Source organism: Pongo abelii, chromosome 20 (assembly GCF_028885655.2).
Source record: "Pongo abelii isolate AG06213 chromosome 20, NHGRI_mPonAbe1-v2.0_pri, whole genome shotgun sequence".
Taxonomy (NCBI): Eukaryota; Metazoa; Chordata; class Mammalia; order Primates; family Hominidae; genus Pongo; species Pongo abelii.
The window spans coordinates 12,222,731-12,240,576 of NC_072005.2; the positions used below are offsets into that span (position 1 = coordinate 12,222,731).

The 17,846-nt window shown below is 42.7% G+C and overlaps 1 protein-coding gene across 1 annotated transcript in view; it reads left to right on the forward strand.

The window, feature by feature from the left end:
- The window catches only part of ZNF136 (zinc finger protein 136), a 28,689-nt gene extending 14,705 nt beyond the window's left edge, over positions 1 to 13,984 (forward strand). The window contains 3 exon segments of the mRNA NM_001131362.2: positions 10,528 to 10,654; positions 10,857 to 10,917; positions 11,311 to 13,984. Coding sequence (NP_001124834.1) covers positions 10,528 to 10,654; positions 10,857 to 10,917; positions 11,311 to 12,742 — 1,620 coding nt within the window. The 3' untranslated portion in view covers positions 12,743 to 13,984.
- The last annotated feature ends 3,862 nt before the right edge of the window (positions 13,985 to 17,846 follow it).

A 17,846-nucleotide genomic window follows, 5' to 3' on the forward strand; every position in this document is an offset into this window, starting at 1 on the left:
ATTTATCCCTCTCTCTCCCTGACTTCTGGCAGCCACTGATGTTTTGTACTGTTTTATGATTCTGTCTTTTCTGCAATGTTATATAGTTTGAATCATACAGTATGTAGTCTTTTCAAAGTTGTTTCTTCCACTTAGTAATAAGCATTTGCGGGCATGTGATCATGAAATTTTTTTTAAAAAGTAATACGCATTTAAGGTTCTTCCATTACCTTTTAGCTCATTTATTTTTAGTACCTCCATTGTTTGGAGGTAGGTGTTATGTATCCATTTGTCTACTGTAAGGCATCTTAGTTGCTTCCAAATTTTGAAAATTATGAATAATGCTGCTGTAAACATCTGTGTACAATTGTTTGCCTGGGCCTAAATTTTCAGCTCGTTTGGATAAACCTACCTTTGGTCTGGAGGTTAAGAGACACCCCTCTGCCACATGGGATGGGTTTTAAAGAATTCACTCTGAAAATCAAGTGAATGTGGGCCTATGATGAGGTTTGTGTAAAACCCCTGTGTGTGTATGATCTCCTGATTCAGTGAGTACTTTTTTTTTTGAGATGGAGGTTCGCTCTTGTTGCCCAGATGGGACTGCAGTGGCGGGATCTCGGCTCACTGCAACCTCCGCCTGATTCAAGCAATTCTCCTGCTTCAGCCTCCCAAATAGCTGGGATTACAGGCGCTTGCCACCACGCCCAGCTAATTTTTGTATTTTTAGTAGAGATGGGGTTTCACCATGTTGGCCAGGCTGGTCTCAAACTCCTGACCTCAGGTGATCCACCTGTTTCAGCCTCCCAAAGTGCTGGGATTACAGACATGAGCCACTGCGCCCAGCCTTTCCATGAGTATTAATCTCCTTTTTTGTAACAGATCTCCTAGTGGGTGCTGCATTAAACAGAGCTGAACAAATAACCCTATCTGCCTGAAGCAGAGTGGGAGACAAGAAACAAGATATAAGTAGAATATGCAGTGTGTCAGATGGTGCTTAGTCCTAAGGAGAGAGAGAGAAAGCTGGAGAGGAGTGGAGAGGCCTGGGCTGTGTTTGTCTCTGCAAGCACCTGTTTATGCCTCTGAGGTGTTATCTCTGAGGGTTTGTGTGTCTGCCTGGGTGTGTCCACCTATATGTGCAGTGACAAAATGTGAGTGATTTTGTATGTCTGATGGGGAGACAGAGGCTGTGTTTGTATGCCCTTTAAAATCTGGAATGCTTTTATTTCATTTTCTTGCCTGATTACCCTGGTAGCATCTTTTAGCGTGTTAAATAGCTGTGTCGAAAACAGACATCCTTGTCTTGTATTTGATCTTAGGGGGAAACATTCAGTGTCACCATCAGTATGAAGTTATAGTGGGGTTTTCATGAATACCTTATTTCAGGTTAAGGAAGTTCCCTTCCATTTCCAGTTTACTGAATGTTTTCATGGTGGAAGAGGTATTGAAAGGATATTGACCTTTGTCAAATGTTTTTGATACTGATTCTATTAATATTTTGATTTTCAAATGTGAAAACAGTGTTGCTTTTCTGGGTTATGTCCCACTTGAGTATGGAAGTTTTTTTTGTTGTTGTTTTTTTGAGGCAGAGTCTCGCTCTGTAGCCCAGGCTGAAGTGCAGTGGCGCGATCTCGGCTCACTACAACCTCTACCTCCCAGGTCCCAGTTCAAGCAATTCTCCTGCCTCAGCCTCCTGAGTAGCTGAGATTACAGGCACATGCCACCATGCCCAGCTAATTTTTGTGTTTTTAGTGGAGATGGGGTTTCACCATGTTGGCTAGGCTGGTCTTGAACTCCTGACCTTGTGATCCACCTGTCTTGGCCTCCCAAAATGCTGGGATTACAGGCATGAACCACCGCACCCAGCCTTTTGAAAAATCTTTTTGGTAACAGTCATTCTAGTAGGTGTGATGTCTCATTGAGGTTTTAGTTTCCATTTCCCTAATGATTCGGGATGTTAAACATTTTTTCATGAATGTCTTTGTCATTTATATATGTTCTTTTCAGAAATGTCTGTTTAGATCCTTTGCCCATTTGAAAAACTGGAGGCCAGGCCCAGTGGCTCATGCCTATAATCTCAGCACTTTGGGAGTCTGAGGCAGGTGGATTGCCTGATCTTGGGAGTTTGAGGCCAGCCTAGGCAACATGGCAAAACCTCATCTCTGCCAAATATACAAAAAATTAGCTGAGCATGGTGGCATGTACCTGTGGTCCCAGCTACTCCCAGCTGAGGTGGGAGGATGGCTTGAGTCTGGGAGGCAGAGGTTGCAGTGAGCCAAGATTGCGCCACTGCATTCCAACGTGGGTGTCAGAGTGAGACTCAGTCTCAAAAATAAATAAATAAATAATAAAAGTTTAAAATTGGGTTGTTTTCTTGCTATTGAGGTGTTTGAATTCTTTATATATTTTGGATTTTAACACCTTATCAGATATATGGTTTGCAAGTATTTTCTCCCACTCCGTGTGTTGCCTGCCTTTCTACTCCATTAATTGTTTCCTTTGCTGTGCTAAAAAGCTTTTTAGTTTGACGTCCACATCCACAATGGTGCTGTCAAAAACAGCTACATGGGAACTTGTTTATGTATTCTTTCTGCAGTGTCTGGTTTCACCCAGAACTCTTTTGTGAGATTAAGCACCTTCCTCATATCAGGAAATTGTGGGTCTTTCCTATTATTCACAGCCGAATCCCTGAGTTAGATTTGATTGTATGTGATCAAACATAGTATGTATTATTTCCTCAAGCAACGTTTTTGGACATGTTTCTTAGAAATAGTTTACTAACTGGTTTCAAACAGCATTGTATACTAACAAATGTTAATGTCTTTTTCATTTGCTGCTAAGTTATATAAAAATATTCTATTGCAATCATAGATCAGATCAACTTTATAATAAACTTTATAATTTTGTGGCGTTATTTGTTAAATATTGTGAATCGGGCCAGGAGCGGTGGCTCACGCCTGTAATCCCAGCACTTTGGAAGGCCGAGGCGGGTGGATCATGAGGTCAGGAGATCAAGACCATCCTGGCTAACACGGTGAAACCCTGTCTCTACTAAAAATACAAAAATTAGCCGGACGTGGTGGCGGGCACCTGTAGTCCCTGCTCCTCGGGAGGCTGAGGCAGGAGAATGGCGTGAACCCGGGAGGCAGAGCTTGCAGTGAGCCGAGATCACGCCACTGCACTCCAGCCTGGGCGACAGAAGGAGACTCCGTCTCACCAAAAAAAAAAGAAAAAAAAAAAAAGGAAAAATTGTGAATCAATATTCTGTGCATACAATTTTAGGTGTGTTTTTTTCACATAAATTTTCATTTTCATGCTCATGTAGTCACAGTTTTTATCACAAGAATTATTTCTCATTCACTTATGATACCAAAAGTTAAATCAAGCTTTTAACCTTTTTCCAAAGATCATCAGGACCATAGCTCTTGTCAAAGAAGGTATTAAAAAAAAGTCATCATAAATATGATAGTAAACCATATGTGACTGTGTGGTGTATCAATAGGAGAGCACTCAAAAGAATTTCTTTTTTTTTTTCTTTTTTTTTTTTTTTGAGACGGAGTCTCACTCTGTCGCCCAGGCTGGAGTGCAAGTGGCACAGTCTGGGCTCACTGCAACCTCTGCCTTCCAGGTTCAAGCAATTCTCCTGCCTCAGCCTCCTGAGTGGCTGGGATTACAGGCACAGATCACCATGCCTGGGTAATTTTTGTATTTTTTATAGAGACGGAGTTCCTCCATGTTGGGCAGGGTGGTCTTGATCTCCTGACCTCAGGTGATCTGCCAGCCTCGGCCTCCCAAAGAGCTGGGATTACAGGCATGAGCCACCACACCCGGCCCAAAAGAATTTGTTATAGGACGTGTGCTTGCTTTAGGTGTATTGATTGCTATTCAAAGCAAGAAGCTTCTCTGGATTGTATACTATGAAGAAGCAAGGTTATTTCTGGCCTTGGTTATTGTGATAGTTCTTATCCAGAAGTAAAAAAGATGGAGTGGTGCTAAATTTATTACCTAAACACTGAAGTATTTCTTATGATGAATTAGACATCGTTTCCCATAAGATACCTCAGTTGAAATATATAAATTCTAACTATTGATATATATATATATATATTTTTTTTTTTTTCTGAGACAGAGTCTGGCTCTGTTGCCCAGGCTGGAGTGCAGTGGCGCGATCTTGGCTCACTGCAAGCTCCACCTCCCGGGTTCACACCATTCTCCTGCCTTAGCCTCCCGAGTAGCTGGGACTACAGGTGCCTGCCACCACGCCTGGCTAATTTTTTTGTAATTTTAGTAGAGACGGGGTTTCACCATGTTAGCCAGGATGTTCTTGATCTCCTGACCTCGTGATCTGCCTGCCTCAGCCTCCCAAAGTGCTGGGATTACAGGCGTGAGCCACTGCGCCCGGCCAACTACTGATAATTTTTAAAAGTCTCCCTTATTAGTCAAATTAGGCTAATGACTCTAGGAAAGTTGTCAGAATATAAACCTAGCAAGGGACAGAGACATGATCACTATTCTAATCAAGCTTGTCTTGCTCAGATAATGTGCTCTTGATGCTAATTTTTCAATATGCCTCATATGCCAGAACTGTAGACTCAGAACATCCAGAATTAAGCACAGATGATGCAGGCACTCAAGGCTCTGATATGGGAACACAAAGTGAATAAATTCTTGAAATCCTGGTGCTTATATTTTTGTGAGAAAGGAGAGGGGTTGAAAAAATAGTAAGACTGGTTTATAAGAAGGAAATAAGCACTTTGAAGGAAAGTAAATGATGGTGTGAGATAATACGGAAGCTGAGGGTGTGTGTATATGTTCTCTGTGGAGGGTGGCAACATCAGTGAGTGAAGAAATGTCACCATCGGTCATTTATATTTCCACCTCTAATACATCTTCAGCACCATTTCAGGAACTGCTTAAGTGTGGATGTAGATAGTGCATAGCAATATAGACAGTCCTGCCTTTTTGAGGTTAACAATAATGATTCCCCGTAAAGATACAGGTATGGCTTATTGTCATTTTTGCATTGGTTAAAAGTTTTAATGCGTGTAATATGTGATCTTGACTTTGGACATGGGTATCTGGAACCTGGAGGAAGGCACACCACTGCATACAGTGTGTGCTAGAACCATGTTGGATCCCTGTTGAAACATCTTACTGTTCTGCCCCTTAAGCCACAGGGGGCGGAGCCTGAAGTTATATCCAGTTAGGGGTGCCAGGATGGCATCCTACTTATTGTCCAATCAGGCACACCTCAGAGCCCTGTCTGCCCCCAACCTCACCCCACCCTGTATGATCTTGTGGTGAATTTTCTTTTCTTGAGCTGGCTGCATTACCTTTCTTCTGGCTCCTGGCTCCACTGCCCTGGCTCTGCTCTGTGCTGGCCGTGGCAGCCGGAGGGAGGACCCAGGAGACCCTGAAGATGGGAAATGGCGAGTGTGGGAAATGGCAAGTGTGCAGGGGCCCGGGGTCCAACATGGCTGGAGGGGCCCAGGCCTCCTCGCCATCAGCATCCGATTCTGTTTCATCTGAGTTGCTCAAATGTGTGGGAAGCAGAGTATCAAATCCACCCCCAGCCTAACTCTCCTTGATCTGGCAGCAAACTGCTGAATTGTAGGTATAATTTCTGCAGTCCCCAACACCAACTTCTGTTCTCAAAGGCACAGTGTTATCAACTATTTGTTTTTTGTTTTGTTTTGTTTTTGTTTTTGATGAAGTCTCACTCTGTCGCCGAGGCTGGAATACAGTGGCACAATGTCCGCTCACTGCAAAGTCCGCCTCCTGGGTTCAAGCGATTTTCCTGCCTCAGCGTCCTGAGTAGCTGGGATTACAGGTGCCTTCCACCAGGCCCAGCTAATTTTTTTTTTTTTTTTTTTTGGAGACGGAACCTCACTGAGTCGCCCAGGCTGGAGGGCAGTGGTGCGATCTTGGCTCACTGCAAGCTCCGCCTCCCGGGTTCATGCCATTCTCCGGCTTCAGCTTCCCGAGTAGCTGGGACTACAGGCACCCGCCACTATGCCCGGCTAATTTTTTTGTATTTTTAGTAGAGACAGGGTTTCACTGTGTTAGCCAGGATGGTTTCGATCTCCTGACCTCGCGATCCACCTGTCTCTGCCTTCCAAAGTACTGGGATTACAGGCATGATCCACTGCGTCCGGCCATTTTTTTGTATTTTTTAGTAGAGATGGGGTCTCACCGTGTTGGCCAGGCTGGTCTCGAACTCCTGACCTCAAGTGATCTACCCACCTCGGCCTCCCAAATTGCTGGAATTACAGGCATGAGCCACCACGCCCAGCTGACTATTTGTCCTTCGTTCTCCATTAGAGAAAGATGTCATATTTTAAGTTTATCATTTTTGCAGAAAGCGGTGGATGACTGTTTTATAAAGATTTCTTCTATGTTTGTGACCTTTTCGCCTGAGACGTAAGCAGAGAATAACCACCTGAAACTCCATTGTGAAAAAGCTTTGTGTCTCACCTTTATCTTCCATAAGTGCAAACCCTTATCAGAATGCCTTTGCGTTGAGGTTCCCCTTTGGAAACTTTGCAGGGTTGGTTTTCCTCAGCCTGTCCTCTCTTTTCCTGGTCCTGGGGTTCAGAACTGACTGGGGCTGCCCCAAGAAGCCCATAGCTTCCATGTCTCTTGGAGGGTCTAGTGAGTATCAGCTCATGTGGCCCCTCAGGGGAGCCGCTGGACGCCTTGGACCTAGAAGCAGTGACATGGTTTATTCTTGCTCTGAAAAGCTCACCCCTTGGGACACTCAGCTTGTTTTTCTCCAGCCCCACTTTTCATTCTTTGGAGACATGTTAGTGGTCAGCTAATTGGATGGCGGTATTGAGGGGAAAGACAGAAAATGATTCTTGCCCTCTGGATTCTCTCAGAGTACTTGAAGGGAGAAAAATGATCCCAAAAGACAAGGAAAACCCACCTCTGCCAGGTTATGCAAGAACTTGAAAAGCAAAATGCACTTAAGCATGGGGGTGGGGGCACAGTCCACTGTCTCTGGGAAGGGTCGGTGAGCAGCACTTTAGTGACAGGATGGAGGTTGGGGGGATGTCCCATGTGATAGGATGACCTGACTGGGCAGTTAAGTCAGATTTCTCTGTGTTCCAGGTTAGCAGTGGCCTTCCCTGATTTTGTCACCTTAAGAAGATTTGTTTACTTACTTTATCATGTAAAATGTATTTTACCATTAAAGCTTGAAAGATAGGCTAAAATATTTCCAAAGAGATGAGAGGTGGATCTCAGAAAAATAAATATCTACCCTTATATTTGTTAAAAATTTGTATTTAATTTTTCCCCCCAGAACATATATGCAGTAAGTTTCTTAGGTCTGTTCTTTTTTGTGATTTTTGTTGTTGTTGTTGTTGTTTTGGTTTTTTTTGGTTTGTTTGTTTGAGACACAGTCTGGCTCCGGGCTGGAGTTCAGTGGCACAATCATGGTTCACTGCAACCTCCACCTCCCCGGTTCAAGCAATCCTCCCACCTCAGCCTCCTGAGTAGCTAGGACCATAGGTGCAGGCTACACAACTGGCTAATTTTTTGTGGAGATAGGGTTTCACCATGTTGCCCAGGCTGGTCTCAAACTTCTGAGCTCAAGTGATCCTCCTACCTTGGCCGCCCAAAGTGCTGGGATTTTAGGCGTGAGCCACTGCTCCCAGCTCCTTTTTTGTGATTTCAAATAGAATCCTAGAGTTTAGCCTTGAGAAGGCTACAGGGAGAAAAAGCTCAAAGAAATAGGGAGAATCACTCTTCATTATGGCTTCACATAACTGAATCTATCTGTCTATCTATCTATCTATCATCTATCTATCTATCTAATCTATCTATCTATCTATCTATCTATCTATCTATCTATCTATCTAATCTATCTATCTAATCTATCTTGAGACAGGGTCTTTCTCTTTTGCCCAAGTTGGAGTGCAGTGGCACCCATCATAGCTTGCTGCATTCTCATACTCCTGGTCTCAAGCAGTCCTCTCACCTCAGCCTCCTGAGTAGCTAGGACCATAGGTGCAGGCTACACAACTGGCTAATTTTTTGTGGAGATAGGGTTTCACCATGTTGCCCAGGCTGGTCTCAAACTTCTGAGCTCAAGTGATCCTCCTACCTTGGCCACCCAAAGTGCTGGGATTTTAGGCGTGAGCCACCGCTCCCAGCTCCTTTTTTGTGATTTCAAATAGAATCCTAGAGTTTAGCCTTGAGAAGGCTACAGGGAGAAAAAGCTCAGAGAAATAGGGAGAATCACTCTTCATTATGGCTTCACATAACTGAATCTATCTGTCTATCTATCTATCTATCATCTATCTATCTAATCTATCTATCTATCTATCTATCTATCTATCTATCTAATCTATCTATCTAATCTATCTTGAGACAGGGTCTTTCTCTTTTGCCCAAGTTGGAGTGCAGTGGCACCCATCATAGCTTGCTGCATTCTCATACTCCTGGTCTCAAGCAGTCCTCTCACCTCAGCCTCCTGAGTAGCTCGGACTACAGGCATGCACCACCACTGCTGGCTAATTTTTAAAATTTTTTTGCGGAGACAGAGGTTCTCACTGCGTTGCCCAAACTGATCTTGAACTCCTGGGCTCAAACAATCCTTCTGCCTAAGCCTCCCAACGTGATGGAATTACAGGTGTGAGCCACTTCACCCGGCCACTGATACATTTTGATGAGAAAGTAGTTAGATAAATTGGTGAATTCACCAATTTATTTTCACCAATTTAGTGAAGATTCACCAAGCTGGGTGTGGTGGCTCACGCCTGTAATCCCAGCACTTTGGGAGGCCAAGGCTGGCAGATACTTGAGGTCAGGAGTTTGGGACCAGCCTGGCCAACATGGTGAAACCTCATCTGTATTAAAAATACGAAAATTAGCTGGGCGTGGTGGCACGTGCCTGTACTCCCACTTCCTTGGGAGATTGAGGCGAGATGATCGCTTGAGCCTGGGAGGCAGAGGTTGCAGTTACCCAAGACCCTGCCACTGCACTCCAGCCTGGGCGACAGAGCAAGACTCCATCCAAAAGAAAAAAAAGGACTGGGCGTGGTGGCTCACACCTGTAATCCCAGCACTTTGGGAGGCCGAGGCAGGCGGATCACGAGGTCAGGAGATTGAGACCATCCTGGCTAACACGGTGAAACCCTGTCTGTACTAAAAAATACAAAAAATTAGCCAGGCGTGGTGGCAGGCGCCTGTAGTCCCAGCTACTCGGGAGGCTGAGGCAGGAGAATGGCGTGAACCTGGGAGGCAGAGCTTGCAGTGAGCCGAGATCGTGCCACTGCACTCCAGCCTGGGCAAAAGAGCAAGACTCTGTCTCAAAAAAAAAAAAAAAAAAGAAAAAAGGTAAAAAATCCTTCATTAGTCTCATTTAGTACTTAATTATATTTGATCTACAGGATAGGTACGAGCTTGCCAGTATTCTCTCTTAGTATAATAGCAGAAGATGGGCTTAATTTTCCTAGTAACCAATTGTGAGAACACATGTGAAATGCTTCCTGGAGTGTTTCTGGGGGCTCATCAGGTGGGCACTATGTGTTGTGCGTGTAACAAATTCCCAAACTCTCAGAAGGTGGGAGACCAGAAATTTTCATATTTTTTCCATAAAGAGTTTAGGCACCAAGCTACTCTTACATAGGTCATTGGGCTCCTTCCCCAAATCCATTTCCCAGATACCAGGAATGGATGTGATGCAGGACAGGTGCGCCCTAAAATTGGGGCTTATCCCAGGATGGTTTCTGGCTTTGCCCAGGGAAGAATTCAAGGGCAGGCCAGTGGTGTTAGATGGCAGTGTTTTATTTAACAGTACTGGTCTTTGTGGATCAGTGCTAACTCATAGGCAGTACACCCAGAGTCAGCAACATATGGGCTCTTGGCAACTATATTGATACCCACTTTCAATTATATGCAAATTAAGTGGTGGGTTATTTAAAACTTTCTAAGGAAGGAGTGATAACTTTCAGGTCATTGCCATGGCATTTGTAAGCTGTCATAGCATTGGTGGGAGTGTTTTATGCTAATGAGCAGTGAGAGCATGTAGAGATTGCCGTTCTTGTCATCTGCTGGTTTTGGCCCCTTTCTTTACTTTATCCTGCCTGTGCCAGATCTTGTTTTGGCCAGTAGGGTTGTGATCAGAATACAAGTCCTGTTGGTCTCCTACCTCAGATGAATGTTGTGAGGAGTGAGGAGCCTTTTTTTAAGGGTAAGCAGTCTCAGGACTGCTAATATAAACTCTTTTGCGCAGTAGGTGGTGGGACTTCGTTATGACAGGTTCTACAGGTCCACTGTACGAGCAGACATTAGCTGTGACTCAGGCAGCACGTATTACTCCTTGGAACCACCACCAAGAAAGATGATCAGACACTGCTATTGCTCTACCCGATAGTTCAATTCTAGTATGAGAGTTGCTGTGTGAAGGGAGTGAGTATGATGACCAAACAGTGGAGTAAATGTTTGGAGACCCCTGAAACATGTGAACTTCTTAGGAATTGAGTACCGTTCCCCAGCCCTGTCTGTCTCACCCATTCTCCTCTCCACATATGTGGGATGTTTCAGGACTCGGTGGCTTTTGAGGATGTAGATGTGAACTTCACCCAGGAGGAGTGGGCTTTGCTGGATCCTTCCCAGAAGAATCTCTACAGAGATGTGATGTGGGAAACCATGAGGAATCTGGCCTCCGTGGGTAAGGATTGTATACTCCCATCACTTAGTCAATTAAAGAAGAAGTGTTTCTTATGCAGTGATGCTGCTCCATGGTTTGCATCATGGAGGGAGAATACCTGGGGGCTAAAACAGGCATAGTCACAGGGTAACATGAACCTAGAATCTAATAATTTTTCTATAATTTTGCACTAATTCAGAATTTTTCTGGGTCTCTGTTTTAGGGAAAAAATGGAAGGACCAGAACATTAAAGATCACTACAAACACCGAGGGAGAAATCTAAGGTAATTTGTACTCAGAGAAAGCAAATTCACTTGAAAGTATCTTAGCATGTCATGAAATTTTAAAAACAGGCAAACATAACTGATAAGCCAAGCTTCAAATTGATTTATTTTTTGAATATTTTCCCCAAATACATATTCTTCAGTGTAAACAGATGTTCAGTTTTTATAAAAACGTTCATTTGGCAAGAGAATTAAGAAACTCTATTTAAGAATATCACTGTTTGAGTGATAGTTGAGGTCAAGCTCATTGCAGAGCATTGAATTCATTCATACTCAAATCAGACTTGGCATCGAGTCTGCGCTTTACCTGATGATATTGAAAATGCAAGTTTAATAGCTGTTAATATAAAACGATTAACAAATCCTTAGTAACGTCCTTCTCATTTTTTACAGAAGTCATATGTTAGAAAGACTCTATCAAACTAAGGATAGTAGTCAGCGTGGAGGAATTTTTAGCCAGTTTGCAAACCAGAATCTGAGCAAGAAAATTCCTGGAGTGAAACTCTGTGAAAGCATTGTATATGGAGAAGTCAGCATGGGTCAGTCATCCCTTAATAGACACATCAAAGATCACAGTGGACATGAACCAAAGAAATATCAGGAATATGGAGAGAAGCCAGATACACGTAACCAGTGTTGGAAACCCTTCAGTTCTCACCACTCCTTTCGAACACATGAGATAATTCACACTGGAGAGAAACTCTATGATTGTAAGGAATGTGGAAAAACCTTCTTTTCTCTCAAAAGAATTAGAAGACACATTATCACACACAGTGGATATACACCATATAAATGTAAGGTGTGTGGGAAAGCTTTTGATTATCCCAGTAGATTTCGAACACATGAAAGAAGTCACACTGGAGAGAAACCCTATGAATGTAAGGAATGTGGAAAAGCCTTCACTTGTATCACAAGTGTTCGAAGACACATGATAAAGCACACTGGAGATGGACCTTATAAATGTAAGGTATGTGGGAAACCCTTTCATTCTCTGAGTTCATTTCAAGTACATGAAAGAATTCACACTGGAGAGAAACCCTTTAAATGTAAGCAATGTGGTAAAGCCTTCAGTTGTTCCCCAACCTTACGAATACATGAAAGAACCCATACCGGAGAGAAACCTTACGAATGCAAGCAGTGTGGGAAGGCCTTCAGTTATCTCCCCTCCCTTCGACTACATGAAAGAATTCACACTGGTGAGAAACCCTTCGTATGTAAACAATGTGGTAAAGCTTTTAGATCTGCCAGTACCTTTCAAATACATGAAAGGACTCACACTGGAGAAAAACCCTATGAATGTAAGGAATGTGGGGAAGCATTCAGTTGTATCCCAAGTATGCGAAGACACATGATAAAGCATACTGGAGAAGGACCTTATAAATGTAAGGTATGTGGGAAACCCTTTCATTCTCTGAGTCCATTTCGAATACATGAAAGAACTCACACTGGAGAGAAACCTTACGTATGTAAACATTGTGGTAAAGCTTTCGTTTCTTCAACATCAATTCGAATACATGAAAGAACTCATACTGGAGAGAAACCCTATGAGTGTAAGCAATGTGGGAAAGCCTTCAGTTATCTCAACTCCTTTCGAACACATGAAATGATTCACACTGGTGAGAAACCCTTTGAATGTAAGCGATGTGGTAAAGCCTTTAGATCTTCTAGTTCCTTTCGACTACATGAAAGGACTCACACTGGACAGAAACCCTATCATTGTAAGGAATGTGGGAAAGCCTATTCTTGCCGTGCCAGCTTTCAGAGACACATGTTAACACACGCTGAAGATGGACCACCTTATAAATGCATGTGGGAAAGCCTTTAATGTTCTGGGTTCATGTCAGATACATTAAAATACTCACTGAAGAGAAGCCCTATGAATGTAAGTAATGTGGGAAAGCATGAAATTCTGTTGGTGCCTTTTTTAATACATGAAAGAAATAATTCTAGAGAGAAGCCATATAAATATAAGTAACATGGGAAAGCTTTCAATCATTTTAGTTCCTTTCAAATACATGAAAGAACTCATCATGGAGAAAACCAAACAAATGCTTTTTGGAAAGGAACCCATATTTGAGAGAAACCCTGGGTAAAGAGTGTAGGAAAGGTTTTGTCATCACACAACCCTGTCACACATGAATGCATAGTGGAGAGAACCTTGGTAAATGTAAAGAGTGTGGGAGAGCCTTTAGTCATTTTAGTTCCACTTGAAGCCATGAAAGAACACACAAAAGAGAGAAAGCTCTTGAATATAAGCAATGTCCAAACGTTTTTAGCCAGCCCACATGCTTTCAACAACATGTAAGAACGTACCCTGGATCAAAACACTATAAATATGAAAACCACAAGGAAGGTTTTCCATTATACTTTTAAAGTCATTTGAGGGCTCTGTGGCTTTGTGGGTTAAAGTACTTGTCTGGCAAACAGAAGATGCTGGATTTCAATCCCAGCAGGGCCTCACTAGTTGAGGTATTGAATTTGAACAGATGTTTTGGCTCTGGCTGGGTGTGGTGGCTCACACCTGTAATCCCAGCACTTTGGGAGGCTGAGGCAGGAGGATCACTTGAGGTCAGGAGTTTGAGACCAGTGTGCAAAACATAGCAAGACCTCATCTCAGAAAAAAAGTCATTTGAAAACTTCTAATATAGCAAAATCCTACAAATGTAAGTACTTCAAAAAGCCTCATGCATAGCGGGTCATGTAGTCTCTAGAAAATACATAACCTGATGGAAATGTAGAAGCTATATGTATATTTTGTTAATTAGTGGCTTATATTTAAAATAGTTCTCTGACTATGGATTTCAAATGCTTAATCTCACAAAGAAATGTTAAATTGACATAATCCTGTAAGTAATCTGAAAGCAATAGTGCATGAATTTCATAGGTAGTGTTGTTTTAGGTCACTAAATAAAATATTTGTCTTTCCATTTTGAAATGTGTTTAATCCAATGATGAATTTAAATGTGTTTCTCATATTCAGGTATGTTAAATTGTATATGGTTGCTTAATTGTTCTGTGATTGAGGACCACTGAAAAATAAGTCTTAATAAATGTTGGTATGAACCTACTTGCTTCATTTAGCAGGTTCTTGATTCCCTTTCCACATTATATATATTCCGTCATATTTATTGGAACAACTCCTTTTTTTTTTTCTTTTTTCTTTCTTCTTTTTTCTTTTTGAGACAGGGTCTCGCTCTGTGCTCTGTTGCCCAAGCTGGAGTGCGATCTCGGCTCATTGCAACCTCTGCCTTCTGGATTCAAGTGATTCTCCCACCTTAGCCTCCTAAGAAGCTGGGACTACAGGCATGTGCCACCACACCTGGCTAATTTTTTATATTTTTAGTAGAGATGGGGTTTCACCATGTTGGCCAGGCTGGTAGAACTCCTGACCTCAAGTGATCCACCCGCCTCAGCCTCCTAAAGTCTAGGATTACATGTGTGAGCCATCACACCTAGCCCATTTTTTTTTTCTTGGCTCAAAGAATTTTATTTTCCTTCCTATTAAAGAGTTGTTATTAATTCTAAATATGTAAAGTTTATCATAGACTGTAGTCTCGTGAATTATTATTTTAACCTGTTGTTCTTTACTCCTTGTTATTTATTCTGGCTGCTCTTTGTATATTGATTTTGGGATAAGGAGACAGCTATGATAGAATAATAAAATCTAAAATGGGAGATGCGTTTCATGGATTGTGTCATGTCAGTCTGGGTAATGGGAACTAAACTGTTCAGACTTCATTTCTTTCTTTCTTTTTTTCTTTCTTTCTGAAATAGGGTCTCACTCTGTCACTCGGGCTGGAGTGCAGTGGCACAACTGTGGTTCACTGTAACCTCAAACTCTCGAGCTCAGGTGGCTTTCCGACCTCAGCCTGCCAAATGGCTGGAACTATAGGTATGTGCCACCAAGCCCAGCTAATGTTTTTACTTTTGGTTTTTCATCTTTTTTTTTTGTAGAGATGGTGTCTTGCTATGTTGCCCAGACTGGTCTCAAACTCCTGGCCTCAAGTCACCCTCTAGCCTCAGCCTCTTAAAGCACTAAGATTACAGGCATAAGCCACTGTGCCTGGCCCAGAATTTCTTTCTTTCATGGTTACACATAGACTGCATCAATAGCCTAAATTCCCAGAAGGTTAGAATGCAGAAGTGAAGAAGGCATTAGTCAGATTTTGGAGGCATCATAACGGAGAGACAGATTCATATGGGTTGTTTGGACATGGTCATCTAGCCCATTTTCCTGATTCTTTGCCCTGCCAATCAAGAGTATCCTCAATCGGGTGTGGTGGCTCACACCTGTAATTCTAGCACTTTGGGAGGCCAAGGCGGGTAGATCACCTGAGGTCAGGAGTTCAAGACCAGCGTGGTCAACATGGTGAAACCCCATCTCTACTAAAAATACAAAAATTAGCCTGGGTGTGGTGTCGCATGCTTATAGTCCCAGCTGAGGCAGGAGAATCGCTTGAGCCAGGGAGGTGAAGGTTGCAGTAAGCCAAGATCATGCCACTGTACTCCAGCCTGGGTGACAGAGTACAGAGTAAGAAAAAAAAAAAAAAGAGTGTCCTCTAATCCACCACTAGCTACTTCACTTCCATGTTCTCAAAGTTATAGATTTCCATAGATGTTCTTAAAAGCTTCATATCAAAGATTCAGCTGCCATTTGTATATTCCTGAAAGCCCTAATATATCTGCCAAGTAATCAGTTCATATTGTCATTGTTGGGAATAGTCTGATGATCTGACTTGGTTCCTGTACAGTCCAGTTTGTACATAAACATTTTTGTCCATAGGGATAGTGAGTGTTACTGATGCAGGTTGAGAGCTACAATGGCACTATCCAAAAATAAAATGAAAAACCCTACATGGAGCTTGTTCCTCTGCTGCATTATGCAGAGATGCATCTCACCCGTTCTTTCATGTGAGAATAAGCACCTTATTCATTACAGAAACATTGCGGGTGTTTCCTGTTATTCATAGCGGAATGCAGTCCCTCAGTTTATTTTGAATTATGTTTGATTACATATGATTACAAACAATATACATGTCTTGCTCAAACAAAACTTCTCTACACATTTCTTAGAAATATTAACAGTATGCAAGCAACTTGCATACTGTCTAGTGAGTTTTGTATTTATTGAGAACATATATTAAAATATCCCATTCCAATCATGGATCAGATAAACTTTATAATTAAGCTATTTGTCCGACATTGTGAGTCAATATTACTGTGAGCTTACAACTTCAGGCCTTTTTTTCCTCATAAATTTTAGTTTTCATGCTTATTTGATTATAGCTTTTATGATGATAGTAGTTTTTCATATGCATAATACCAAAAGTCAAATCATGTTGTGAGTGATTTCTTTCCAAGGACTATCAGGGACGTCCCTGTTGTCAAACAGGGTGTAATAAATTGTAATAAATACTACCACAGGCTGGGCGCGGTGGCTCACCCTGTAATCCCAGCATTTTGGGAGGCCAATGCGGGCAGATCACTTGAGGCCAGGAATTGGAGACCAGCCTGGACAACATAGCGACACCCTGTCTCTACTAAAAATAAAAAAATTAGCCTGGCGTGGTGGTGCACATCTGTAATCCCAGCTACTTGGTAGTGGAGGTTGCAGTGAGCCAAGCACACCACTGCACTCCAGCCTGGGCAACAGAGTGAGACTGTCTCAAAAAATAAAAAAATAATACCACCACAAACCAGTAATGACTGTAAGGTGTATCAATAAGAGGGTATTTAAAAGAATTTATTGCAGGACTTATGCTGCTTTTAGGTTGCTTGATTCCTATTTAAGGAAGCAAAAAAATTCTGTGTATTTGATGTAGTGAATACATCAAATGTATTTTCATTACCTCAAAAAAGAAACTCCTGGCAGGGCACAGTGGCTCATGCTTGTAATCCCAGCATTTTGCAGGGATTAAGGTGAACTTAATTCTACCCTTGGTAATTCTTTTTTTTTTTTTTGAGACGGAGTCTTGCTCTGTCACCCAGGCTGGAGTGCAGTGGCGCAATCTCAGCTCACTGCAAGCTCCGCCTCCCGGGTTCACGCCATTCTCCTGCCTCAGCCTCCCCAGTAGCTGGGACTACAGGCACCCACCACTATACCCAGCTAATTTTTTGTATTTTTAGTAGAGACGGGGTTTCACCGTGTTAGCCAGGATGATCTCGATCTCCTGACCTCGTGATCCACCCGCCTCGGCCTCCCAAAGTGCTGGGATTACAGGCATGAGCGACCGTGCCCGGCCCTAGTAATTCTTTTTTTTTTTCTTTTTTGAGACACAGTCTCGCTCTGTCGCCCAGGCTGGAGTGCAGTGGTGCGATCTTGGCTCACTGCAACCTCCACTTCCCTGGTTCAAGTGATTCTCCTGCCACAGCCTCCAGCGACAGTGCGAGACTTCATCTCAAAAAAAACCCGGAAAACAGACAAAAACCTTTCAGAATACTTCCTGAAGGATCTGCCAGAGCCTGTTTTACAGCTTTTTTTCTGGAGGCGGAGGGGACATGGTCTTGCTCTGGAGTAGCTCTGGAGTAGCTTGGGATCGGCCCACCTCGGCCTTCCAAAGTGCTGGGATTACAGGTGTGAGCCACAGCACCCAGCTGAATATACATTTTTCTAAGGAAGATAAACAACTGAGCAAGGGGACCTGAAAAGATGCTGGACATCATTAAGTAAATGCTAAACAAAAAGGCAAAAAGGCAAGGAAATACCACTTCAAACCCGCTAGGATGGTAGAATGAAAAATAATAACATGTCAAGGATATGGAGAACTTGGAACCCTCATACACTTCTGGTGAGAATGGAAAATAGAGCAGCCGCTTTGCGTTTTTGTGTTTTTTAATTTTTTCTTTTTTAAGAGATGGGGTTTTGCTCTGTAGCCCAGGCTGTCAAGGCTCACTGCACTCTCAAACTTCTGGATTCAAGAAATCCTCCC